General features: G+C 32.2%; 4 protein-coding genes across 4 annotated transcripts in view; 1 reads left to right on the forward strand and 3 right to left on the reverse strand.

Annotated features, from left to right (window-relative positions):
• LOC108907560 (probable cytochrome P450 301a1, mitochondrial) overlaps positions 1 to 2747 on the forward strand; it is a gene marked incomplete at its 5' end in the record, with an annotated part of 12889 nt that extends 10142 nt beyond the window's left edge. Inside the window, one exon of the mRNA XM_018711299.1 lies at positions 1866 to 2747. Coding sequence (XP_018566815.1) covers positions 1866 to 2674 — 809 coding nt within the window. The remainder of the gene's footprint in view (positions 1 to 1865) is intronic.
• Positions 2748 to 5628: 2881 nt separating this feature from the next.
• On the reverse strand, positions 5629 to 6683 carry LOC108907554. The gene is made up of 3 exons (XM_018711292.1): positions 6409 to 6683; positions 6128 to 6349; positions 5629 to 6072 (listed from the first exon to the last, which is right to left on the reverse strand). Exons 1-3 carry the CDS (start codon positions 6577 to 6579, stop codon positions 5629 to 5631), a joined length of 837 nt encoding a protein of 278 aa, XP_018566808.1. The 5' UTR covers positions 6580 to 6683.
• A 4104-nt stretch (positions 6684 to 10787) lies between these two features.
• LOC108907555 lies at positions 10788 to 11670 on the reverse strand. The gene has a single exon (XM_018711293.1). The coding sequence runs from the start codon at positions 11658 to 11660 to the stop codon at positions 10788 to 10790; it is 873 nt and encodes a 290-aa protein (XP_018566809.1). The 5' UTR covers positions 11661 to 11670.
• Positions 11671 to 16272: 4602 nt separating this feature from the next.
• On the reverse strand, positions 16273 to 22056 carry LOC108907565. The gene is made up of 2 exons (XM_018711304.1): positions 21274 to 22056; positions 16273 to 16864 (listed from the first exon to the last, which is right to left on the reverse strand). Exons 1-2 carry the CDS (start codon positions 22048 to 22050, stop codon positions 16433 to 16435), a joined length of 1209 nt encoding a protein of 402 aa, XP_018566820.1. The 5' UTR covers positions 22051 to 22056; the 3' UTR covers positions 16273 to 16432.
• Between the last annotated feature and the right edge of the window lie 207 nt (positions 22057 to 22263).

A 22263-nucleotide genomic window follows, 5' to 3' on the forward strand; every position in this document is an offset into this window, starting at 1 on the left:
TATTATAACATTTATCATTCCTGGGCGCAAATGCGGCCTGCGTAATAATAATATGCCGCCTCCTCTCCCGCAGAAGTCTCCGACTTCTGGGCTAATTCTCGTAGTTAGAATGAGGAGTAGAGACATTATTATTATTATTATTATTATTATTATTAATATAATTTTATCAATTTATTTAAAATCGATTATGGCTTTAAGCGTGATATCGGAGATATAATACACTACTGATGTAAGGGTAGTTGACGGGGTGGATTCCGGTGGCAAGAAAGTTTATTAATAGTTGTTATAAGTCAATGTAAATATAATTTGAACAATTTACTTAAAATCTACTATGGCTTTCTGCATTATATAGGGGATATAAGATATTACCTGTTTAAGGGTAATTAGCAGGGTGGGTTCTAATGGCAATGAAGGGCAATAATAGTAGTAATAATTCAGTACAGATGTTATGTTGAAATTTTAACTCAAATTTAAAGTGATAGCAGGCCTGTTATTTGGATTAGAATACTTCACCCTTTCAAGGGTAGTTCATAGTTTCCGGTGACAACAAAGGGCGTCAATAGTTTTTGTAAATGGCTATAAATAAAACGTATACTTTTTAAATCAAATTTAACGTGGCTTTTTAAGCTTGATTGGAGATATAAGTTATGACAGATTTAAGGGTTGTTGACAGGGTGTCTTCCGATAGTGGCAAAAGGTCTGAATGGTTTTTAAAAATCAGTATAAAAGTAATGTTAACAACTTTATGATATAAGGGTGGTACGGAGCTAATTTTCTAAAATACGTGTAACTAAGTTTTAAGGGTGGTTAATATGGGGGGTGGCTTCCGATGATGCGGAAGTGTTGTTTTCGTCTACAGAAGCCAGAATATAGGTGGTAAAATCATTTTAATATGATTAAATGTGATATTACGGGTTTTCATTTTCGTTCAAACGAACGTTCGGAACTTCAAGTACATGTGATTTAACTTAATAGGAACATAATCACTGCATATGTCATGAAGAGAAACTAAACAACAGCAAATTTTGTTCAAATCGGTTAATTATGTTTTGAGTTAAGTAGAAACAGTATTTTTAATTTAAACAAGTTAAACATTATCTTTTACATCATAAATTATGAAAAACCTTACCTCAAAAACGTTATAAAATGTGTAAATGTCACTAGCACTCTCCAAAAAGTAAGATACAGCAAATTTCAATGCAACACTTTCAAAAGTACAACAAGTTCAACGGGTACAAAGTTTGAAAGTCCTTTGTTTTCGACCTATGGCCCTTGAAAATTGTTTTTTTCCCCTTACGCTGTATAGTAAATTCTTACTTATAGTAATGTTTCTTTTTTAAAAATTACATTGTTAATAATAAATGGATCTTGCCCGATCAATTAGAGATGTTTTCAGCTTCTGGTTCTGACTGGAAGTATCCTTTTACAGGAATCAGCACGAGGTCAACTTCAAAGGTCATTTAGGGTCAAAAAATGCATTTTAGACAAAAAATTTTGACACAAGAGTTTCACATTTTTCGGTGTTGAATCGGAATTCGCAATAAAAAAATAAGGGGTAAAAAATTCAACTTCCAGGGGCCGTAGGTCGAAAACAAAGACTATGCCCATTGAGACTTTTGATTCATGCGATCAGATCACAGCAAAGTTTCAAAAAAATTTGCCGAAAGCCACTTTCCATAAGGATTGTGCGTACTTAGTCCTTTATAGTTTATAACCGACAACAATAGCGGTAAAAAAATAATTTCTTTAATGTTACAAATTCATTATAAATGATAATGTGATGCCATGTAGTGTAGTTGTACAACAAATTAATTATAGATATTTAAAATTACTTAAAAATTTGAAATATTTTTAAAATTGTTCAGGGTTTCATTTGTGGAAATTTATGGAAACACCAGCTTGGAAAGCTTTAGTAAGAAATTGTGGCATAATAGATGGCGTATTAGATAAACACATTCAGAGAGCGATGAGCAACTTAAGAGAAAGAAAGGACAAACGTTCTAATTTAGATAATAATATTTCACTTTTGGAAGTTCTTCTATTGAAAGAAGAAGTTGCCGCTGAAGATGTAATGACTGTCTTACTAGACATGTTTCTAATAGGAATAAATGCTACTGCTCACACAGTTGCTTTTATTTTCTATCATTTGGCAAGAAATCCCCGTTGTCAAATCAAGCTATATGAAGAAATCAGGCAATTTGAAGGAAACTTAAATAAGGAGGACGTGAATAAAATGAAATATCTTAATGCATGCATAAAGGAAACTTTACGTCTTGATCCACCAATACCGATTCTAAGCAGACACCTAAACAATGATATTGTAATTAATCATTATCTTATTCCCAAAGGTACTCATATTTTATTTGCTACCCATCTTAACAGTATGAGAGAAGAATATTTTGAAGATGCTCTTAAATTTAAGCCTGAGCGTTGGCTAGCTAATGAACTGGGTGGCTTCGGAAATGATTTTCAAGTTTTTGCGTCAATGCCATTTGGGCATGGACCCAAAGCATGTTTAGCGAAGGAATTGGTAGAGTTGGAAATAGCTTTACTACTAGCTAAAGTATTTCAAAAATTTAAAATCGAGTATAACTATGGGGATATGCAGAGTTCTAATGAATTGCTTGCTTCGCCTACAAAACCTCTCAAATTTAGATTCATACATCGCATTTAAATGTCCATTGTTAAAATAAAATTATAGAATTTTTATAAGTTGTTAATAAAGTTAAGATATTCATTCTATTTAAAATCGTAAATATAATTGAAATATTTATGCTGCTTTTATAGTATTTTTTTTAAATGTCCTTTGTTAACTAAAATGAGTTGTTTAATTAATAAATCTTTCTAAAAATTTAAGGTCAAGTTTATTTACAAAAGCTATTTCTAAAAATCAGTACTTTCGTAATGCAAACATTAACAAGTATTTTTGTATCTTTCTACATACAAGGATTTAGTCTGCTGTTTAATTTTGATTAATTTGTTGTTACTGTAATTTTCTTCATTAGATAACATAAAAATCAATGATTTTTACTTACTGCTTAGTATACATTAATTTTATTTAGATAAAATGATAAAATATTGCCTATTTACAATTGAAATGCTCAATATTATGTAATTGGATCGGCACTGTTTCTTAGGAAGTCTGGTTTCCATCGATGACATTGAATGCCAAATCAATAGGTGACTGTTTCGAGTTTCTCTAGTCTCATCAGCATTGCACGGTTCGCTCAATGACAGCGAACAGCAACGGACAGCCACCGCTATACAGGGTTTCCCGAAATTCATGCAACAAAATTTGGTCACAGATCCTTAAGACAAATTTAAGGAACCCGTATTTTTTCTTTTTGCCAACTAGCCCCTTTTTTCGGAGTTACAGCCCCTGAAGTCCGCTACTAAGAATAATCTTTTTTTTATATCTCAGAATCCTGTTGGACGAAAATCACTAAATTTGGTACACAGGGGTTTTATGACGTGGAATCTGATGGTGCTACGCTGAGACTATTTTTTGTGGGCCCCCCTTGTCTTTGGAGCCAAAATAATTTGGTTGCATATTTAAATTTCTTAAAAATTATCAGTCCACTAGAAAGCCATTAAATTTAGAAACTTTTTTGTCTCTTTATACTTTTTTTGTAAACGCAATGTTTTCGAGAAAGATGTCAAAATGTGATCGAATGCATATCCTGATTCTCCATTTTCCTTAAAAACATTGTGTTTTACGAAACAAATATCAAAAGACAAAAAAGTTTCTAAATTCAATGGCTTTCTAGCTAATAATTAAAAAAAATTAAAATTTGTAACCAAATTTTTCTGGTTCCAAAAACAAGGGGGCCCACGAGAAAGTGTCTTAAGGGATTTTTTCGCCAAAAAGGCGTAGCACTGTGAGATTCCACATGTCATAAAACCCCTGTGTACCAAATTTAGTGATTCTCGTACAACATTGTTGTGAGATATAAAATATTGCATTATTATTGAGGTTATATTGAGAGCAACTAGAAGTAGAATAGAAGTTATTCATTCTGACGTGGCAGAGATTTGCCCATAAAGTTATTTTTATAAAATTGTTTCTTTACATATTTTTACATTTTCTTCTAATTTTTATTTTTCAAAGGTCACTTTTACGACGCCCCATACAGGTATCTCGGAAACGGTAATATATATACAGGGTAGCTTAAATTAGGAAAAATTTGCACGTTTTTATGCCCTTCAATTTCCTAAAAATAAATATGAGATATTTTGTGTAGTTCTTGAAATAGCAGTTGTATCCCAGTATTTCATAAAGCACATAAACGCAAGCATTAAGTTGCTAAATAAAATCCGCAAAACAAAGCCAAAATTGGTTCACACGTACCAAACTAGCAAAATGGCTACAGAAAAACTCATAAAAAGCACTTTTTCAGTTTTCAGCCTCAGGAACTACATAAAATATCTCATATTTTTATTCAGAAAATTGAATGGCATAAAAACGTGCAACCTTTGTCTAATTTAAGCCACCTTGTAAATATTACCTTTTCCAAGATCGCTGTATTGGGTGTTGTAAAAGTGACCAGCCTGTATATTTGTGTTATACAAGGTGTTAATGAAATAAGTACTCAAAATTTGGGAGCGTTTAAAAAACATATGAAAATTTTAGTAGAATTTTTGTCAGTGGTGGACCCTAAGGAAGATACGGCCCCTTGAAGGCGTAACTCAGGGGCTGTATCTCCCTTAGGTGCAGCCACTGACAATAACTCTACTAAGGTTTTCATCATATTTCGATATTTTACACATTCTCAAATTTTGAGTACTGATTTCGTTAACACCTTGTAGTATAAGTCTACTTGTGTTGTTGAAAGGAATGGAACATCCAATACTGTTCCTTGGGAATACTAATTAATAGGCCAGATTTTGTATTCTTCCAATTTTGACGTTCCTCAACTGGTTTCTCTGTGACTGGAATGGTAAAAGAAGGTTAAAATAAAGAAAGAATGTGTACGTTATATACCTTACCTATAAAATTATTTATATCACTAAAAAAGAAAAACATCCATGCAAAAAAAGTTAGTAATTATTAGTAGGTAATTACATAAGACGTAAATTTGCTCGTAAAATCAATTCGAAATATTTAAGTGCACGCACGAGTTCTGTGAAATGAAATCACTATAGCCTACATAATAGGAAATGTAACAATTTCGTGATATAGCAATACCTTTTCATGTTATGTATCATCATATTAAAAAGCAGATAATGTATATTACAATACGCGATATTTAATAATGTGAAAATAATTTTATATCTGACCGGGATATTATAAGCTTATATCGTCATAGTTACGCTATCAATAAAGAGAGTCATAACTCCCTTGGGACATTATAGATTCTATAATTCCCTCTACCTTTCACAAGTAAAAATAAAATAAAAAATGCTAATATACATATATGTGTATATATTTATGAAATGAAAACTGAACCATATTTTATTTATTTGCGTCATTACAAATAATAAATGTACAATTTTGAAATGTTCCCTGAAAATTACTACCGCCACTGGAAACAATTTTTTCTTTTGTATGGCTGGAGCTTCTGTTCACTACAGTCGAGGTACCTGCCTCTTCTAATGGCAAAGTAGACAACATACGCGCCGTTTTATTTCTCAATTCGATGTTATCCTCCAGATACCCCTCCGCCACCGTGGAACTTTTCCAACCTCCCCTGCATTAGCTAGAGCAGTAGCAGAAGTGCGACGAAGGCAATGTCCCGTATAGGAAGATGGGTTTGGCAATCCTAAATACATTGCGATTTTGCTGGGAATTTTCCCAAACATGTTTTTTCCAATTGGCTGAGATGTACATTTATTTTGTCGGAAGCGCAAAAAAAATCGTTCAATACCTTTAGGACGCAAAGACATATAAAGTCTTAATAAAGGCAAAGCAGAGAACTCTTTTTCATCCACAATTGTAAATTTCTTCGATACACCAGTTTTACTTTCCGGTACGTTCACTACCATAACGGAATCCCGGTCCTCTATATCCGATATCTTCATATTCAAAAGTTCCTGACTTCTGCATCCTCCAAAATAACCCATAATCAAAACAACCTAAAACAAAAAAGGAAATAAATACACACAAAAAGGAAAATAAGAAAAAAATTACCTTATGCAATAAATGAATTTCATTAGGAGCGTTCTTTAGAAATCTGATAACATCATTAGGAGATAAAACAGCAGACTTTTTCGGCTTATAACTCTTACTCTTCCGTTTCAAAAAAGCCTCTAGTTCATTGAACTTGGCGATATCTCGTTTCTCATGTATATTCACCTTCGATTTTAGCATTGACCATTTAGTCCATAAAGAATTCGGACTATACGTTTCTGACTGCAACGAATAAACAAAATTACTACCAAATCTACCGAAATACATAGAATATTCCTTACCAATTCTTGAAAATATGCCAGTAATACAGTTTCAGTGGCATCTTTTGGCATAACATTATTCCGTGTCAGCCACTTCAGATATATCTTGTATTCTTTTTGGTATACGGCTTCACTTTTCGATGGAATTAATGATTCTCTTGCTTTTTCAGCTTTTTTCAAAATCTGCTCCATTATATTTGGGGTAGAAAACACGTTTTTAACGCAAACAGCTTGATAACAAAGTTCTGTTTATAAACAAGTAACAATTCTGTTTATAAACACGTAACATAGCAACAACCTAGCAACAACCTAGCAACAACAAAACTCTTATAATCAATGGTACCTGATTCAAATATACTGGGAAGGTAATAAATTGGTACATTTTTTTCGTTTTAAAAATAAACAATATTTTATTGAAATCGGTCAGAAATAAAATTATCTATGTACCACGGGAATTAATGAGCCTTAATAACCTCAGGCAATTGCTGTCCCTAGGGCCGGACGCCCTCGGGACGCAAACTTTGCCATCGGTAATTAAGGCCCTTATAATTCCCTAAGTACATGAATAACTATAACACGTCCATAACATGAGACAATTTAAAATTGTCGGTATATTACATCACGCCCAACTTCTCGTGATTGGATGGCACCACAAAACATATAAAAGAGATGGCACTGAACGTGTTTTAAGGTGTGTTCGTGTTGTTGTTCTGAACATATAAGGATCAATCTNAAATAAACAATATTTTATTGAAATCGGTCAGAAAGAAATTTATCTATGTACCACGCGAATTAATGAGCCTTAATAACCTCAGGCAATTGCTGTCCCTCGGGCCGGACGCCCTCGGGACGCAAACTTTGCCATCGGTAATTAAGGCCCTTATAATTCCCTAGATACATAAATAACTATTATTTAACTAATATATATCACAGGAAATTACTTCATTTAATTGTTTGCACAGTTCATAGTCTTTTCGATCAAGATAAAGTAATATTTATATAACAAAAACTGACGCAAAATTAACAAAAATTACAAATAAACGATACTAAATTAACAATACACGAGTCACAATAAGTGTTTAAAATTGCCGCCATTCTCATGAATACATAAATTTATATCTTTTTCTAAGTTGTTCGGTATCAGTTGCCCGTAATAAAACATTTCGAGGAATAGACGAACAGCTCGCATAAATTTTATTGCACAAGTCAGCCAAGTCTTCAATTTCTGTTTGGTAAATTAGGTTACATAACCCCACAAGAAAAAATCGAGTGGGGTTAAATAAGGGGTGGGGACAGGTCACCTTATTGGACCATTACTGCCATCCATCGCCCCTGAAAATATTCATGAAGAAAATTTTGCACCCCCCTTTCGTTATAAGCTGGTGCCCCGTCTTGTTGGAACCAGATATTTTGTCTCACAACTAAAGGAACTTCTTCCAAAAGAACATTTAGTTGGGTATGAAGGAATTGTAAATAATTGCGACCGTTCAAATTGTCCTCATATAAATAGGGTCCAATTAATATGCCATTAATAATACACCATACATTTATAGAAAACGTGGTTTGGAAATGTCTGTCTTTGGTCCATCTAGGGTTACTGGCATGCCAGAAATGGCTATTATGTCTATTCAATTCTATTTTTTGTCAATCGACTCTCGTCAGGCCATATAATGTTATTTAAAAACTGGTTATTTTCTTGAGCCTTTCTGCAATAAAATTTAGTCTTCGTAGCATATCACCAGGATGTAAATTATGTAAAAGATGCACTTTGTAAGGATGATACGTTATATTATGGACCGATGTTCCGGAAGTCCCCGTTTCTTGTTGTATAGCTCGCACCGAGATATGCGGATTAGTTTCAACCTTATCTAATACCACGGCAGTGTTTCTATCATTTGTGAAAGTGTTTCTACGATGCTTCTTTTTGTTAAAAGAACCACAATGAAGCAAATTCGTCGGTAAAGACAAAAAGGTTTTATAATCGAGATGTCGACGGTTTGGGTAACGTACCTGATAAAATCTTTCTGCTTCTCTGGAATTTCTACGGCATTCACCGAATATTAAAATTATGTCGAGCTTTTCTTCATTCGCGTACTGAACCATACTGAATAAATGTCAAATGTGTCAAAGTTGAAGGTGTAGACTTCTAGTTATGGTAATAATAATATGTAATCAACTTTGACACTTCAAGAAAACAAAAGAAAGTTCAAGAAAACGACCAGTTTTTAAATAACATTATATTCACTGACTATGGATATTATTTGTAATTTTTGTTAATTTTGCATCAGTTTTTGTTAAATAAATATTACTTTATCTTAATCGAAAAGACTATGATTTGCGTAAACAAGATTAAATGAAGTAATTTCCTGTGATATCTATTAGTTAAATAAAATTAATTAATCACTGTCTTATTCAAAGTAATCTAATACGACGAAAATCTGCAGTAGTTATGCCTGTAAACTTAACTTTGAAAAATCTTCCTCCTGGAAAAAAAATTACCTCAAATTCAAGTATCTCGGAAACTAGTGGCTTTTCGAAAATTGTTTATATCACATAAGTTGCTTATAATTTAGAGATCTATCATGTGCGTCACTTTCCAAAATTACTGTCAACAAAATATGTTTTCGGATTGCAGCGACATCTATACCTGCACTGAGACGAACGGGATTTGTACTCACAAGTAAGGCCATTTATTGAAACTATACAGTGGATTTTTCATAAATCATTTATCTTTTTCCGTTTTCGAGATATCCAGCTGGGGAGTTTTAAACGGGACACCCTGTATATAGGGTGTTTAGTAAGTCGATGCATTCCTTGCAGGATGTTATAGTACAAGTGATTTGTGATATATCTCATTAATATACCATATTCCGAAAACGCTTAGTTTCCGATCTACAGGGTGTTAAAGTTTTAATAAAAAAATGCATATTTATAAATATTGCGGAAACCGCTCAGAATATTTTAATGAAATTTTACAGGCTTTGACAGTTAACAAAAATACATGTTTTACGATAAAAATATTGTTTTCATATTCACCAGTGGTGTGCGCACAGGACGTCTCTGGATATTTTTAAAGACAAAAATGATACACCACTTATGTCTCTTAAAACAAAAATTATTTTTTGAATTTATTGTCCAATTTGGAAGAGAAAATATATCTTGACTGTTTTTCTTATGATGCCCCGTTTTCGAGTAAAAAAAATAAAATCGATTTACTGCATGGCGTAATCCGGTTTCAATAATTTGAAAAATAGCAGAATAGAAAAGAAGAATAAGCACGAATTTATCTTGTTCATGTCTATATACAACTATATACAATACAAATTTTTAATGAAAAGTATCCAAATGTAACTGAAACTCGTTGAGCAATTCGCAAGCTAATTATACAATTCGATACCACAGGTGACGTAAAGAATATTAAAAAGATAAAAAAGAATATAATGATAACGATGATGCTACTGTTGTAGTTATGGATTCTGTACGAAGCAATCCAAAGATGTTACTCAGGAAAAGGTCAGAAAACATAGATATTAGCAGATCTCAAATTCAAAGAATTGTGGTATACAACAAAATTTAGCTATTCAAACCAGTGTTTCATCACAAATTACTTGATGGAGATTCTTTCATAACAATATTTCATTTACTAAAGAATCAACATTCACATCTAATGGCGTGGCTTCCTCTCAAAATTCTAGATACGGAGCTAAACATAATCCAATTTTCGATTGATAACCGTTAGTAAAATATTTTAAATTCGTATTTATTTAGAAATTCTCAATAATTGGGCAGAACTAGAAAATTTAGAGTTCAGAGTTCTAATTTATTATTTCCATTTTTTAATTAGAAAAGCTACGTTTATTTGGTTTGCAGGCTACCGCGGCAGTTGTTAATGGTAGAACAATTTGCGGGTCGGTTGCCACAAAATTGTAAATTTGTCCTATGGTCCCGCATTTTCTTCAAATTTTCATTTGTATTTTATGCCGATTATTAAGCATATAAATAGTAATACAACCCCAAAATTTCGTGATCTAATATCAAACCGTTTTGAAGTTATGAAATAAAAACTGTTTCCTGAGTTGCCCCTTCAAGGGGCTGTATCTCCCTTAGGGGCCGCCACTGACAAAAACTCTACTAAGGTTTTCATCATATTTCGACATGTTTTATATACTCTCCAATTCTGAGTATTTACTTCGTTAACACCTTGTATTAAATTTAAATTAAAAATTTACTTACTTTTTGCAATTTCCGTCTACTCTAAATAAGTTAAAAATCGCGTCTTCTTATTAGCAAAATGTGATTATTGTTTCTTTCTGACTAAACCCCGGGGAAACATTGTTTACTAAATAACTAACCAAGAATAAAAATAGGATTATGTCTATCTACTTATCATTTCTAATTTATCATCTCATGTAATACATAATTGTATCGATCCTCAATGGAAATTTAAAGAAAGAAATGTTGGAAATGGAGAACTTTAAAATGACTGTTTTACTTACGCTGTATTTGAACATCATATTGTTACTCCAACAATCCCCGTGGGTAATAACGCTATATTTAGCATTACAGTCTATACTATTCTTAAAGAGCTCTACATAGTTTTCAATGTAAGGCCTAAATTTCTCTATAACAGCATCGTCTAGTCCTGGTTGCAGGAAATCCATCACAGTATCATTTACCGATTTAATTGCTGCGCTAAATCCATCTCTATTAATGAAATCTAGATATATATCTAGTAACCCCTTTGCTAGATTAACATACTCCTCAGGGTAGAAAGACTTGTAAGCGAACGATAAAGCGTGAAACTTTCCGTACTCCCTAAAAATTAATTCGTAATATTGTTTGCCCAAAGGTATCTTTTTGTTGTGCACTTCGAACTTCTGAAGCTTCAAGTTTTCTAATACTAATTTCTCCGAAACTTCTTCAGAAATCGAGGTGAAATATTTGGGTAGCTTGTGGAACTGGAACTGCACCGGAATTCTCTCTTGAAACTTGTTAAGACGTGTCCAAACTTTAGTGTAGAAGTAAATCTCGTTCATGAACACCTGCCGAATTGGATTGGTGTCCCTGACAGTTTGCTTTGTGAAAGCTTGTTTCACAACTAGGTCAAACACCTCTTCTGATTGTTTGTTTTTCAGTGTTATGAATACCATATCCCCCAGGAATCCATCACCTTTCTTGTTGGCGTCGTGTATGACCACCTCGAAATTTTCGATATCCCCTTTGACCACATTTTTTAGCACTTCGTGAACTTGAGAAGGTACAACGCTGCACATTTTTATTGATTGCTCGGATACACGATAACGACTGATACGTTAATTGAACGAGTGTTTTTATGTAGGACGAAAGTAGCACGTTATCTAGAATTCACGAATTTGTGATAACAACGTGCTTTTAGCATATGATGTGCAATTGCAAGAAATTTCAAAACAACTTTCAATAGTCAAAGTTTTAAAGACAAATACGGAGCCTTCATAAATGATTACGAGCCACATGATCAGTAATTTTGTTATAGTAAACAGTACCAGTCGTGGAATGTTGGTTGCCTAAGCAACATGGCTTGTAATCACTTATGAATGCTCTGTACTTGTCTCTCCGGATGGAGGTGAAAAGAGGGAGTTTCTTTATGAAAAAATAATTTTTGTTAAAATTGTCTGCTTGTGTTCAAATGTACAAAAATTTTTTAATGGATTAAAGTAGGCTCCCCAGGAGAATCTCGGATACCAAGAGTTCGCGTATGAATTTTGATTAACAAAATATCTTAAGAAAACTTAGATCTGGTGATTATCGCCATATAGACTACAAGTCCATTCGAAATTTTCAAGGGGTCATTTGACCCAGCATGAATTACTTATATATCAATACTACCACATACAGGGTGTTAGTAAATAAGTGCGACAAATTTCAGGGGGTGATTCTACATGAGAAAATAATGGCAGCTTGCTTATAAACGTATGTCCGCAAACGATTCGTTTTCCGAGATACGGGNAATATTCATTCGGTATTTTGGTGGTTCATATGCATTTTTAAGAATTAATTTGTCATAATAAAATTAAAATTGTAATAATGTTTTAATTTTGACACAACAACTTATTGAGTTATGTATGACCAAGTGATGGTAATAGTTAATAATAATAAATGTTTTATTGTAACGCGTGGTGGTAATAGTTTAAATTACTAGATGGATTTCACAGGGTCTGACGACACTTACGGTGAACGATAATTCAATAAACAAAGAAATCTAAATAAAAAATTTAGATAAATTTGGAACGAATACACTCAAGATTAATTTTTCGAGACAAAACGTCTGAATATTGTTCGGGCTGAGGCAGTACAGTATTGGGGAACATGAAGGTTTGCAAAAAATGTAATAAAATTTCTAGGGTCGTATGAAGCTGATGATGGTGCTGGAGAGACGAAACGTTACATACAAAAATTGATTATGCCATTCGAAAGAGGGCAAAAGTAGCCATGAGAAAGTGTTTTTCTTTTTTCAATATTACCTCAAACAAGGCTGAAATGAAACAAAAACGAATTTCCAAAATTTTGTTTTTTTTCAAATATTTCGACAATTAATCATCAACGGAAAAAGATAAATGATTTTTGAAAAATCCACTGTATAATTTCAATAAATGGTTTAACTTGTGAGTACAAATCCCGTTCTTCTCAGTGCAGGTATAGATGTCGCTGCAATCCGAAAACATATTTTGTTGATAGCAGTTTTGAAAAGTGGCGCACATGAAAGATCTCTAAATTATAAGCAACTTTTGTGATATAAACAATTTTTGAAAAGCCACTAGTTTCCGAGATACTTGAATTTGAGGTAATTTTTTATTCCAGGAGGAAGATTTTTTAAAGTTAAGTTTTCAGGCATAACTACTGGAGATTTTCGTCGTATTAGATTGCTTTGAATAAAACAGCGATTAATTAATTTTACCTACGACCACTACTGTAAATACTTAAAAACACACCGTCTGCGATCAATGTAAGATTCCTATTACGTACGGTAAAAAAATCACACAGTTTTCCTAGCAACCGCCTAGCAACGATCAATACAATACTGTTTGTATTGACCGTTGCTGGGCGGTTGCTAGGAAAACTGTACGATTTTTTTTTACCAAGCTGTGCGATTTTTTTACTGTACGACGTAATAGGAATCTTGCATTGATCGCAGACGGTGTGTTTTTAAGTTTTTAAAGTAGTGGTCGTAGGTAAAGTATAGTACAGGGGTGGCCAACCCGCGGCCCGCGGGCCGCATGCGGCCCGTCGGTTGTTATGTTGTGGCCCGCGGAGCTGGGTGAAAACATAATATTTAATTTTAAACAAAACAGAAAATTTGTAAATTAAACTTTTATTATCCATAACATCGCTATGGGAGTATCTCAGTACAGTGACGAAACTATCGTTACAGTTTATTTCGTGTCCGTATGTATAAGAGCTGATTTCAAAACGCGCGCGCTAAGCTTGTATGTGTGAGAGATCAGTGGGGAGTGTGGATNAATATATCTCACAACCCATTTTCCGTCTACCCGAGAGCGTAATAGTCTAAAACTATGTACTCAAACTGTCAATCGGCTCCATGACGTAATCAAATCTGTTACGTGTTATTATATTTGCAGGGGCGTAATAAGATTCAAAATCTCTTTTAGCGGAGATATTTCGCGCAAGCAATTTCTCAGCAAGAGGAAGGTAATATCGCCGCTATTTGCTCGCAAATTGAAAATAAGTTGTTCAATCTTCCGGCAAGCGAGACGACGAATTTACAGTGACCCGTATTTTTAATCTTGGAGCACGAATGCGAAAAAATGTTCAGTGTCACATTGTTATCAAGTACTAAAACTACTTATACAACAAAAAAGTTTTCTTTCTATACAGGGTGTTAGTAAATAAGTGCGACAAATTTCAGGGGATGATTCTACATGAGAAAATAATGGCAGTTTGCTTATAAACGTATGTCCGCAAATGATTCGTTTTCCGAGATACGGGGTGTCAAAGTTTTTCTTAAAAACTGACGATTTAATTTATTGCTCTGAAACCGGTCGATATGTGCAAATGAAATTTGGTGGGTTTTAAGAGGTAGTTATTGCGCATTTTTTGACACGCAATTAAGAATTTTATGTTCATCATGCGTACGGGTAATAATCTCATTTTTTTTAAGAAAAAAATGGTACGCCACTGAGATATTACAAATTAAAAATCATCTTAACGCGTATTTTTTATTTCTTTAATACATTACCTAGTTACTGTCAACATAAATACGAATATTTTTAAGAAATGTCAAATTAACGTTTCGTCATTATTAATTTATTAAGCTTTTAGTTTGGTATAACATTAGTGTTAATAAGTAATTAATTTTTCTTTTATCGAAAAGAATGGAAAATTTTACAAATGCGGAATTGTCAGACATGCATTTTGTCTATGGTCGAAGTAACGGAAATGGTCGGCAAGCTCGACGATTGTATGCTGAGTTGTATCCGGGACGTAGGGTAGCTCATCACACAATATTTGTTCGTCTTCATCAACGTTTGCGCGAAAATGGTTCATTTAAGAAACAAACGGTTGACTGGGCGCTCTCGAGAAGTACGAACTGTGCAACTAGAAGAAGCAGTTCTCGAGTTAATTGCGGAGTCACCTGAAACAAGTAGGTACTCGAAAAATTGCCAACATATTAAATGTAAGCAACTTCACTATATTTAAAATTCTTATAGAACAGCAATTGTATCCGTTTCATATTGAACATGTGCAAGCTCTACTACCTAGAAACTTTTTTCCGCGCCTATTTTTTTGCCAATGGATTAATCATCAAATTGCTCAAATTCCTAATTTTTTAAATGCCGTTTTGTTTACTGACGGGGCTACTTTTGGGCGACAGTGTATACGAAATTTCCATAACAATCACTTATGGGCTGAGGAAAACCCCCATGGAATCTTTGAAGCTCATTTTCAGCATCAGTTTTCCGTAAATGTATGGCTTGGGGTAATTGATGATCATTTATTCGGTCCATATTTCCTCCCACAACGACTAACAGGCGAATCTTATCTTAATTTCCTACAGGAAGAGTTACCTGTTCTTCTTGAAGAAATTCCTCTACAGCTGAGACAACAATCGATAGTTTTCGCTAAAATAATTTTCTGAAAAACATTTTGAAAAAAATTTTCTAAATGTTGCACATCCTCAAATAAAGCATCTAGATACTTTTTTTCACATAGAAAAGACCGCTCAACATTTCAAATGGTTGTTGAAAAATTTAATTCAATTGATTAGGACGGCCACAGTAAATTTTTAAAGTTAGCACTCTTTTTTTTATTTAAGCAATTAGATTATATTTATCAATTTGCAATAGTTTTTTTATATGCAGAGATAATGCAATTTTTTCGTACCTTCGCATTTTGAACCTCCGAATTCAGTCCTCTCTCTCATTTTTCGTGTTTTGAGTCACATCTGGCTCGTGCGAGCGACAGCTTTTCCGCTGATTTATCTGTTATGTATGTTGCCGATAACTTATGGATATGAACATTTTTTCCAGCTTAGAACTCGGAAAAACGAAGCCACTGGATCAAAGATTATTAATAAATTGTTTATAAATTAACGGTAAATGCCGATAAACTTTCACCGCTTATATTTCGAAAACCAATAAACAGAATTTAAATTTTTTTTATAAAAAAAGAAGCGACTTTCCGAGTACTTAAAATTACAATTATTGAAAAAAAGGACTTTTTGTATAGAGCTTTTCTTATGAATATTTCTAAAAATGTTGATAATATTTTGGTAACCTCATGCGATTAGATGTACCATCACATGTATTCTTCGAATAATAAATACGAAAAGTCACATTTGGTATATCTATTTCGGAGATTATTCCATAAAAATAAGTTGATAACTCCCAATTGTTTTAATAATTTATTTATCACTGTAATTGACAAACATTGTTAGTTTGACGAGGAATCAATAATACCACAGAAAAAAACCTTCATCAAAATGAGGTGCAATCTATCATCTATTATGGTAATGTAAGATAAAAAACATGTATTTATTTGAATCATACAGTTACAGATAATCATTTTCGTGCAGGTGAAAAATTAAATTTCGACAAATCTTCTGAAATGCATCTTTGTCATAAACACTGTATGCTCGTTCTCTCTCTTCGGCTGGCCTGTCAACATCATTGAGATCGATTATATTTTCTTCAGAAGTGCATTTTATTTTCCATACCATCAGGGCCATTGTCACGCCCATTTTACAGTACTTTTTCCAGTCATTCTTCAACTCCTGAAAAGGATACAGTTTTTCAGGATCACATCCAAACGCTTTCAGAGTTTTTGAAAGACTCTCGTGGTAGATTTGCAGGAAATAATCCAAATCCTTCAGCATTTCATCTGATGCGCCCGAATAGAAGCAGTAGCTCAAGTCGCAACAAGGAGAACCTTCCTTTGACAATTGAAAATCTAGGAATCTAATGTCGACTAATCTTCTGTCTTCCTAGAAATAGTAATCAATAAATGTAAGAATCTACTTTGTAATCTTGTACTTTGATACTATTACACGTTTAAAGAACAAAAGAAAAAAGAAAAGAATTATTAGCTGGTGTAGTAGCTTGCTAGTAAAATTTTATTTACGTATTATAGTGGAGTGGTGGTAGCAGAGTGGGATAAGTAACTGAATGGCAAGAAGATAAAAGTCACTGTCTAAGTCATTGGGTGGGTTACTACTAATTATTTTATGGCTGTATAATATTGCTGTAAGGCAATCGGCCTATGATCGCCCTTGGGGGTCGAATTCAAAAGGGTTGGAGAGGTTTTTGGGCTTTGTGCCCATTGAGACTTTTGATGAGCCTGTTAAGAACTACAGATTTGCCAAGTTTCAGAAAAATTGGACGAAACCTATTTTCCATAAGGATTGAGCGTGGTCCTTTGTTATATCTTTTGATCTATTTGGTCAAATTAAATCTACAAAAATTTAAATGAAAGAGGAATCTTATTTACAGGAATAGTGTGTAAATAAAGTTACGTAACATTAGAATTTTTTACAAAATTAAAGATCTGCCATTATTTTAATTTTTAAGATAAAAATCTAAAATTTTCATATTACTCTTGAAATAGCGTTCGAAATAGTGTGATATTAAAAAAAATCTTAAAATTTTAATTCGAAAAATACAACGCCCGAAATATTCAATAATTTAAAAATAAGCAAATTTGATTTTTTAGGTCACATATTAGAACAAAAAAAAGAATGAAGGTGAATGGAGTTCACCTGGCGCATGCTACTTTTATGACTCAAGATCCCGCACCAAGTAAACTTCTCAGAATAATTTTTTGCGAATGCAAAATGGCTGTGCTAATAATTGCGGTTGCCGGAAGGCGGGTCTATTTTGCACCATAGCATAGCATAGCTCTAATTGTTCCGGAACTGATTGCCAAGCATTTTTCAAAGATGAACGAGGATAAGACAAATTGCCAGAACTTACAAAGATTCAAGAGAATGAAAATTGAATATTGTTATTTTTTTATATTTCCATTTTTAATATGCAAATACTATTTTATATTTAATAAATTTGTTAATAAAAAATCCCATATATTGACTTTTTGTAGAACCCTAAATCTTTAAATAAATCGTTTAAAAAAGTCGGCCATATTGGATCAGCGATTTTGAATTTTCATTTTCTGATATAATATTCTTGTTCAGAGACCTCAAAAACCACCAAAATGTCAATTTAACTAAATTTACTTTGAAATTGGTAATTTTTAAATAATTTTTTTTTAAAGTCGGCCATATTGGATCAGTCATTTTGAATTTTCATTTTCTGATATAATATTCTTGTTCAGCGACTATACCCCTATAATATCAATTTGATTAAAATTGCTTTGAAAATTGTAATTTTTTAATAAATTGTTTAAAGAATGTCGGTATTTTTTAACATTATATTCTTATTCAGTGACCTCGAAAACCCCATAGTATCAATTTGATTAAAATTGGTTTGAAATTTTTTGATTTATTTAAAATAATCTTTGAAAAACCATTTTTTATTGTTGAAACAATTAGCGTACAAATATAAGTTTATAATTTTTTTCTATAAGCCATTTCAAGGCGATTGCAAAAGGTTTTATGAAAATCCAAGGCTCTGCTAATTATTCCGAAATAATGCATATTTTTAAGCTACCTTTACTCCACTATTATTTACACAGTTCTAAATCTAATCTGAACTAAGCAGTTGTTAATCATTTTTAATAGTACTGTCAACTATTGTGACGATTTGGTGATGATTTTACAGTCTACTTTAAAATATAATTTACGTGTTATTTCATATCATTTTATACCAAATTTGAACACCAAATAAACCATCTTTGATGATTCAATGCAACAGTTAAGGGTATGAAGTACTAAGAACAACATTATCTCATACAATATCATTCATTTTTTTTCCTATGTGATTTTGTACTTTTATTTTAATGTTAGCATTAGTTTGTCATATTTGCACTGTTTTTTTTTTAACTTGACATGTTCAACGCTCATTTTTGAGCATGATGTATATTGCATCTGAACTAAATAAATCTATCTATCTATCTATCTATCTATCTATCTATCTATCTATCTATCTATCTATCTATCTATCTATCTATCTATCTATCTATCTATCTATCTATCTATCTATCTATCTATCTATCTATCTATCTATCTATCTATCTATCTATCTATCTATCTATCTATCTATCTATCTATCTATCTATCTATCTATCTATCTATCTATCTATCTATCTATCTATCTATCTATCTATCTATCTATCTATCTATCTATCTATCTATCTATCTATCTATCTATCTATCTATCTATCTATCTATCTATCTATCTATCTATCTATCTATCTATCTATCTATCTATCTATCTATCTATCTATCTATCTATCTATCTATCTATCTATCTATCTATCTATCTATCTATCTATCTATCTATCTATCTATCTATCTATCTATCTATCTATCTATCTATCTATCTATCTATCTATCTATCTATCTATCTATCTATCTATCTATCTATCTATCTATCTATCTATCTATCTATCTATCTATCTATCTATCTATCTATCTATCTATCTATCTATCTATCTATCTATCTATCTATCTATCTATCTATCTATCTATCTATCTATCTATCTATCTATCTATCTATCTATCTATCTATCTATCTATCTATCTATCTATCTATCTATCTATCTATCTATCTATCTATCTATCTATCTATCTATCTATCTATCTATCTATCTATCTATCTATCTATCTATCTATCTATCTATCTATCTATCTATCTATCTATCTATCTATCTATCTATCTATCTATCTATCTATCTATCTATCTATCTATCTATCTATCTATCTATCTATCTATCTATCTATCTATCTATCTATCTATCTATCTATCTATCTATCTATCTATCTATCTATCTATCTATCTATCTATCTATCTATCTATCTATCTATCTATCTATCTATCTATCTATCTATCTATCTATCTATCTATCTATCTATCTATCTATCTATCTATCTATCTATCTATCTATCTATCTATCTATCTATCTATCTATCTATCTATCTATCTATCTATCTATCTATCTATCTATCTATCTATCTATCTATCTATCTATCTATCTATCTATCTATCTATCTATCTATCTATCTATCTATCTATCTATCTATCTATCTATCTATCTATCTATCTATCTATCTATCTATCTATCTATCTATCTATCTATCTATCTATCTATCTATCTATCTATCTATCTATCTATCTATCTATCTATCTATCTATCTATCTATCTATCTATCTATCTATCTATCTATCTATCTATCTATCTATCTATCTATCTATCTATCTATCTATCTATCTATCTATCTATCTATCTATCTATCTATCTATCTATCTATCTATCTATCTATCTATCTATCTATCTATCTATCTATCTATCTATCTATCTATCTATCTATCTATCTATCTATCTATCTATCTATCTATCTATCTATCTATCTATCTATCTATCTATCTATCTATCTATCTATCTATCTATCTATCTATCTATCTATCTATCTATCTATCTATCTATCTATCTATCTATCTATCTATCTATCTATCTATCTATCTATCTATCTATCTATCTATCTATCTATCTATCTATCTATCTATCTATCTATCTATCTATCTATCTATCTATCTATCTATCTATCTATCTATCTATCTATCTATCTATCTATCTATCTATCTATCTATCTATCTATCTATCTATCTATCTATCTATCTATCTATCTATCTATCTATCTATCTATCTATCTATCTATCTATCTATCTATCTATCTATCTATCTATCTATCTATCTATCTATCTATCTATCTATCTATCTATCTATCTATCTATCTATCTATCTATCTATCTATCTATCTATCTATCTATCTATCTATCTATCTATCTATCTATCTATCTATCTATCTATCTATCTATCTATCTATCTATCTATCTATCTATCTATCTATCTATCTATCTATCTATCTATCTATCTATCTATCTATCTATCTATCTATCTATCTATCTATCTATCTATCTATCTATCTATCTATCTATCTATCTATCTATCTATCTATCTATCTATCTATCTATCTATCTATCTATCTATCTATCTATCTATCTATCTATCTATCTATCTATCTATCTATCTATCTATCTATCTATCTATCTATCTATCTATCTATCTATCNATCCCTCCCTCCCTCCCTCCCTCCCTCCATCCATCCATCCATCCATCCATCCATCTATCTAAACATGTAAGTTAAATACTGATATGCTATGGAAACTTCAAGTGACAAAGCAGAAATGGAAAACCTTAATTTTTTTACGTTTTACTTACACTATATTTGAACATCATATTGTTACTCCAACAATCGCCATGTGTAATAACACTATACTTAGTGTTACAGTCTATACTATCCCGAAACAGCTCCATATGATTTTCGAAATAAGGCCTGAATTTTTCTATAACAACGTCATCTATTCTTGGTTGTAGGCTATCCATGACAAGATCATATATGGCATCAATTGATTTTGTAAATCCATCCATATTCATGAAATATGAATATACATCTATTATCCCCTTTGCTAGATCAGCATAGTCCTCGGGGTACAAACACTTGTAAGCGAATGATAAAGCATGAAATTTTCCATACTCCCTGAAAATTAATTCAAAATGTTGTTTGTCCAAAGGTATCTTTTTGTTGTGCATCTCGAATTTCTGAAATTTCAAGTTTTCTAATACTAATTTCTCCGAACCATCCTCAGAAATCGAGGTGAAACATTTGGGCACCTTGTGGAACTGTAAATGCATCGGAATCGACCTTTGGAATTTGTTCAGGTGTTTCCAAGCTTGAGTATAAAAGTAAATCTCATTCATAAACACCTGCCGAATTGGAGTCATGTCTCTGATAATTTGCTTCGTAAACGCTTGTTTCACCACCAGATCAATCACCTCGTTCGATTGTTTATTTTCCAGTGTTACGAATACCATATCCCCCAGAAAGCCCTCGCCCTTCTTGTTGGCATCGTGAATAACTATCTCAAAATTGTTTATGTCCCCTTTGACCACCTTTTTGAGGGTTTCGTAAATTTGAGGTGGTACAATGCTACACATTTTCGTTGATCGTACTTGTAAAAACTAAAAACCAACGTAATTCAACACGTATTTTTATAGAAAACAAAAGGTGCATGTTATCTAAAACAAATTTTACATATGTATTTGTGATAACATATTTTTAGCAATTACGCAAGAAGTTTTGGTGAATCTTTCCGTACTGGATTTGAAAAGTGTGTCGTATTCCCCTACCAGGAGTCATTAGTGACCCTA

This window comes from Anoplophora glabripennis, unplaced genomic scaffold (assembly GCF_000390285.2).
Source record: "Anoplophora glabripennis isolate ALB-LARVAE unplaced genomic scaffold, Agla_2.0 scaffold276, whole genome shotgun sequence".
Classification (NCBI taxonomy): domain Eukaryota; kingdom Metazoa; phylum Arthropoda; class Insecta; order Coleoptera; family Cerambycidae; genus Anoplophora; species Anoplophora glabripennis.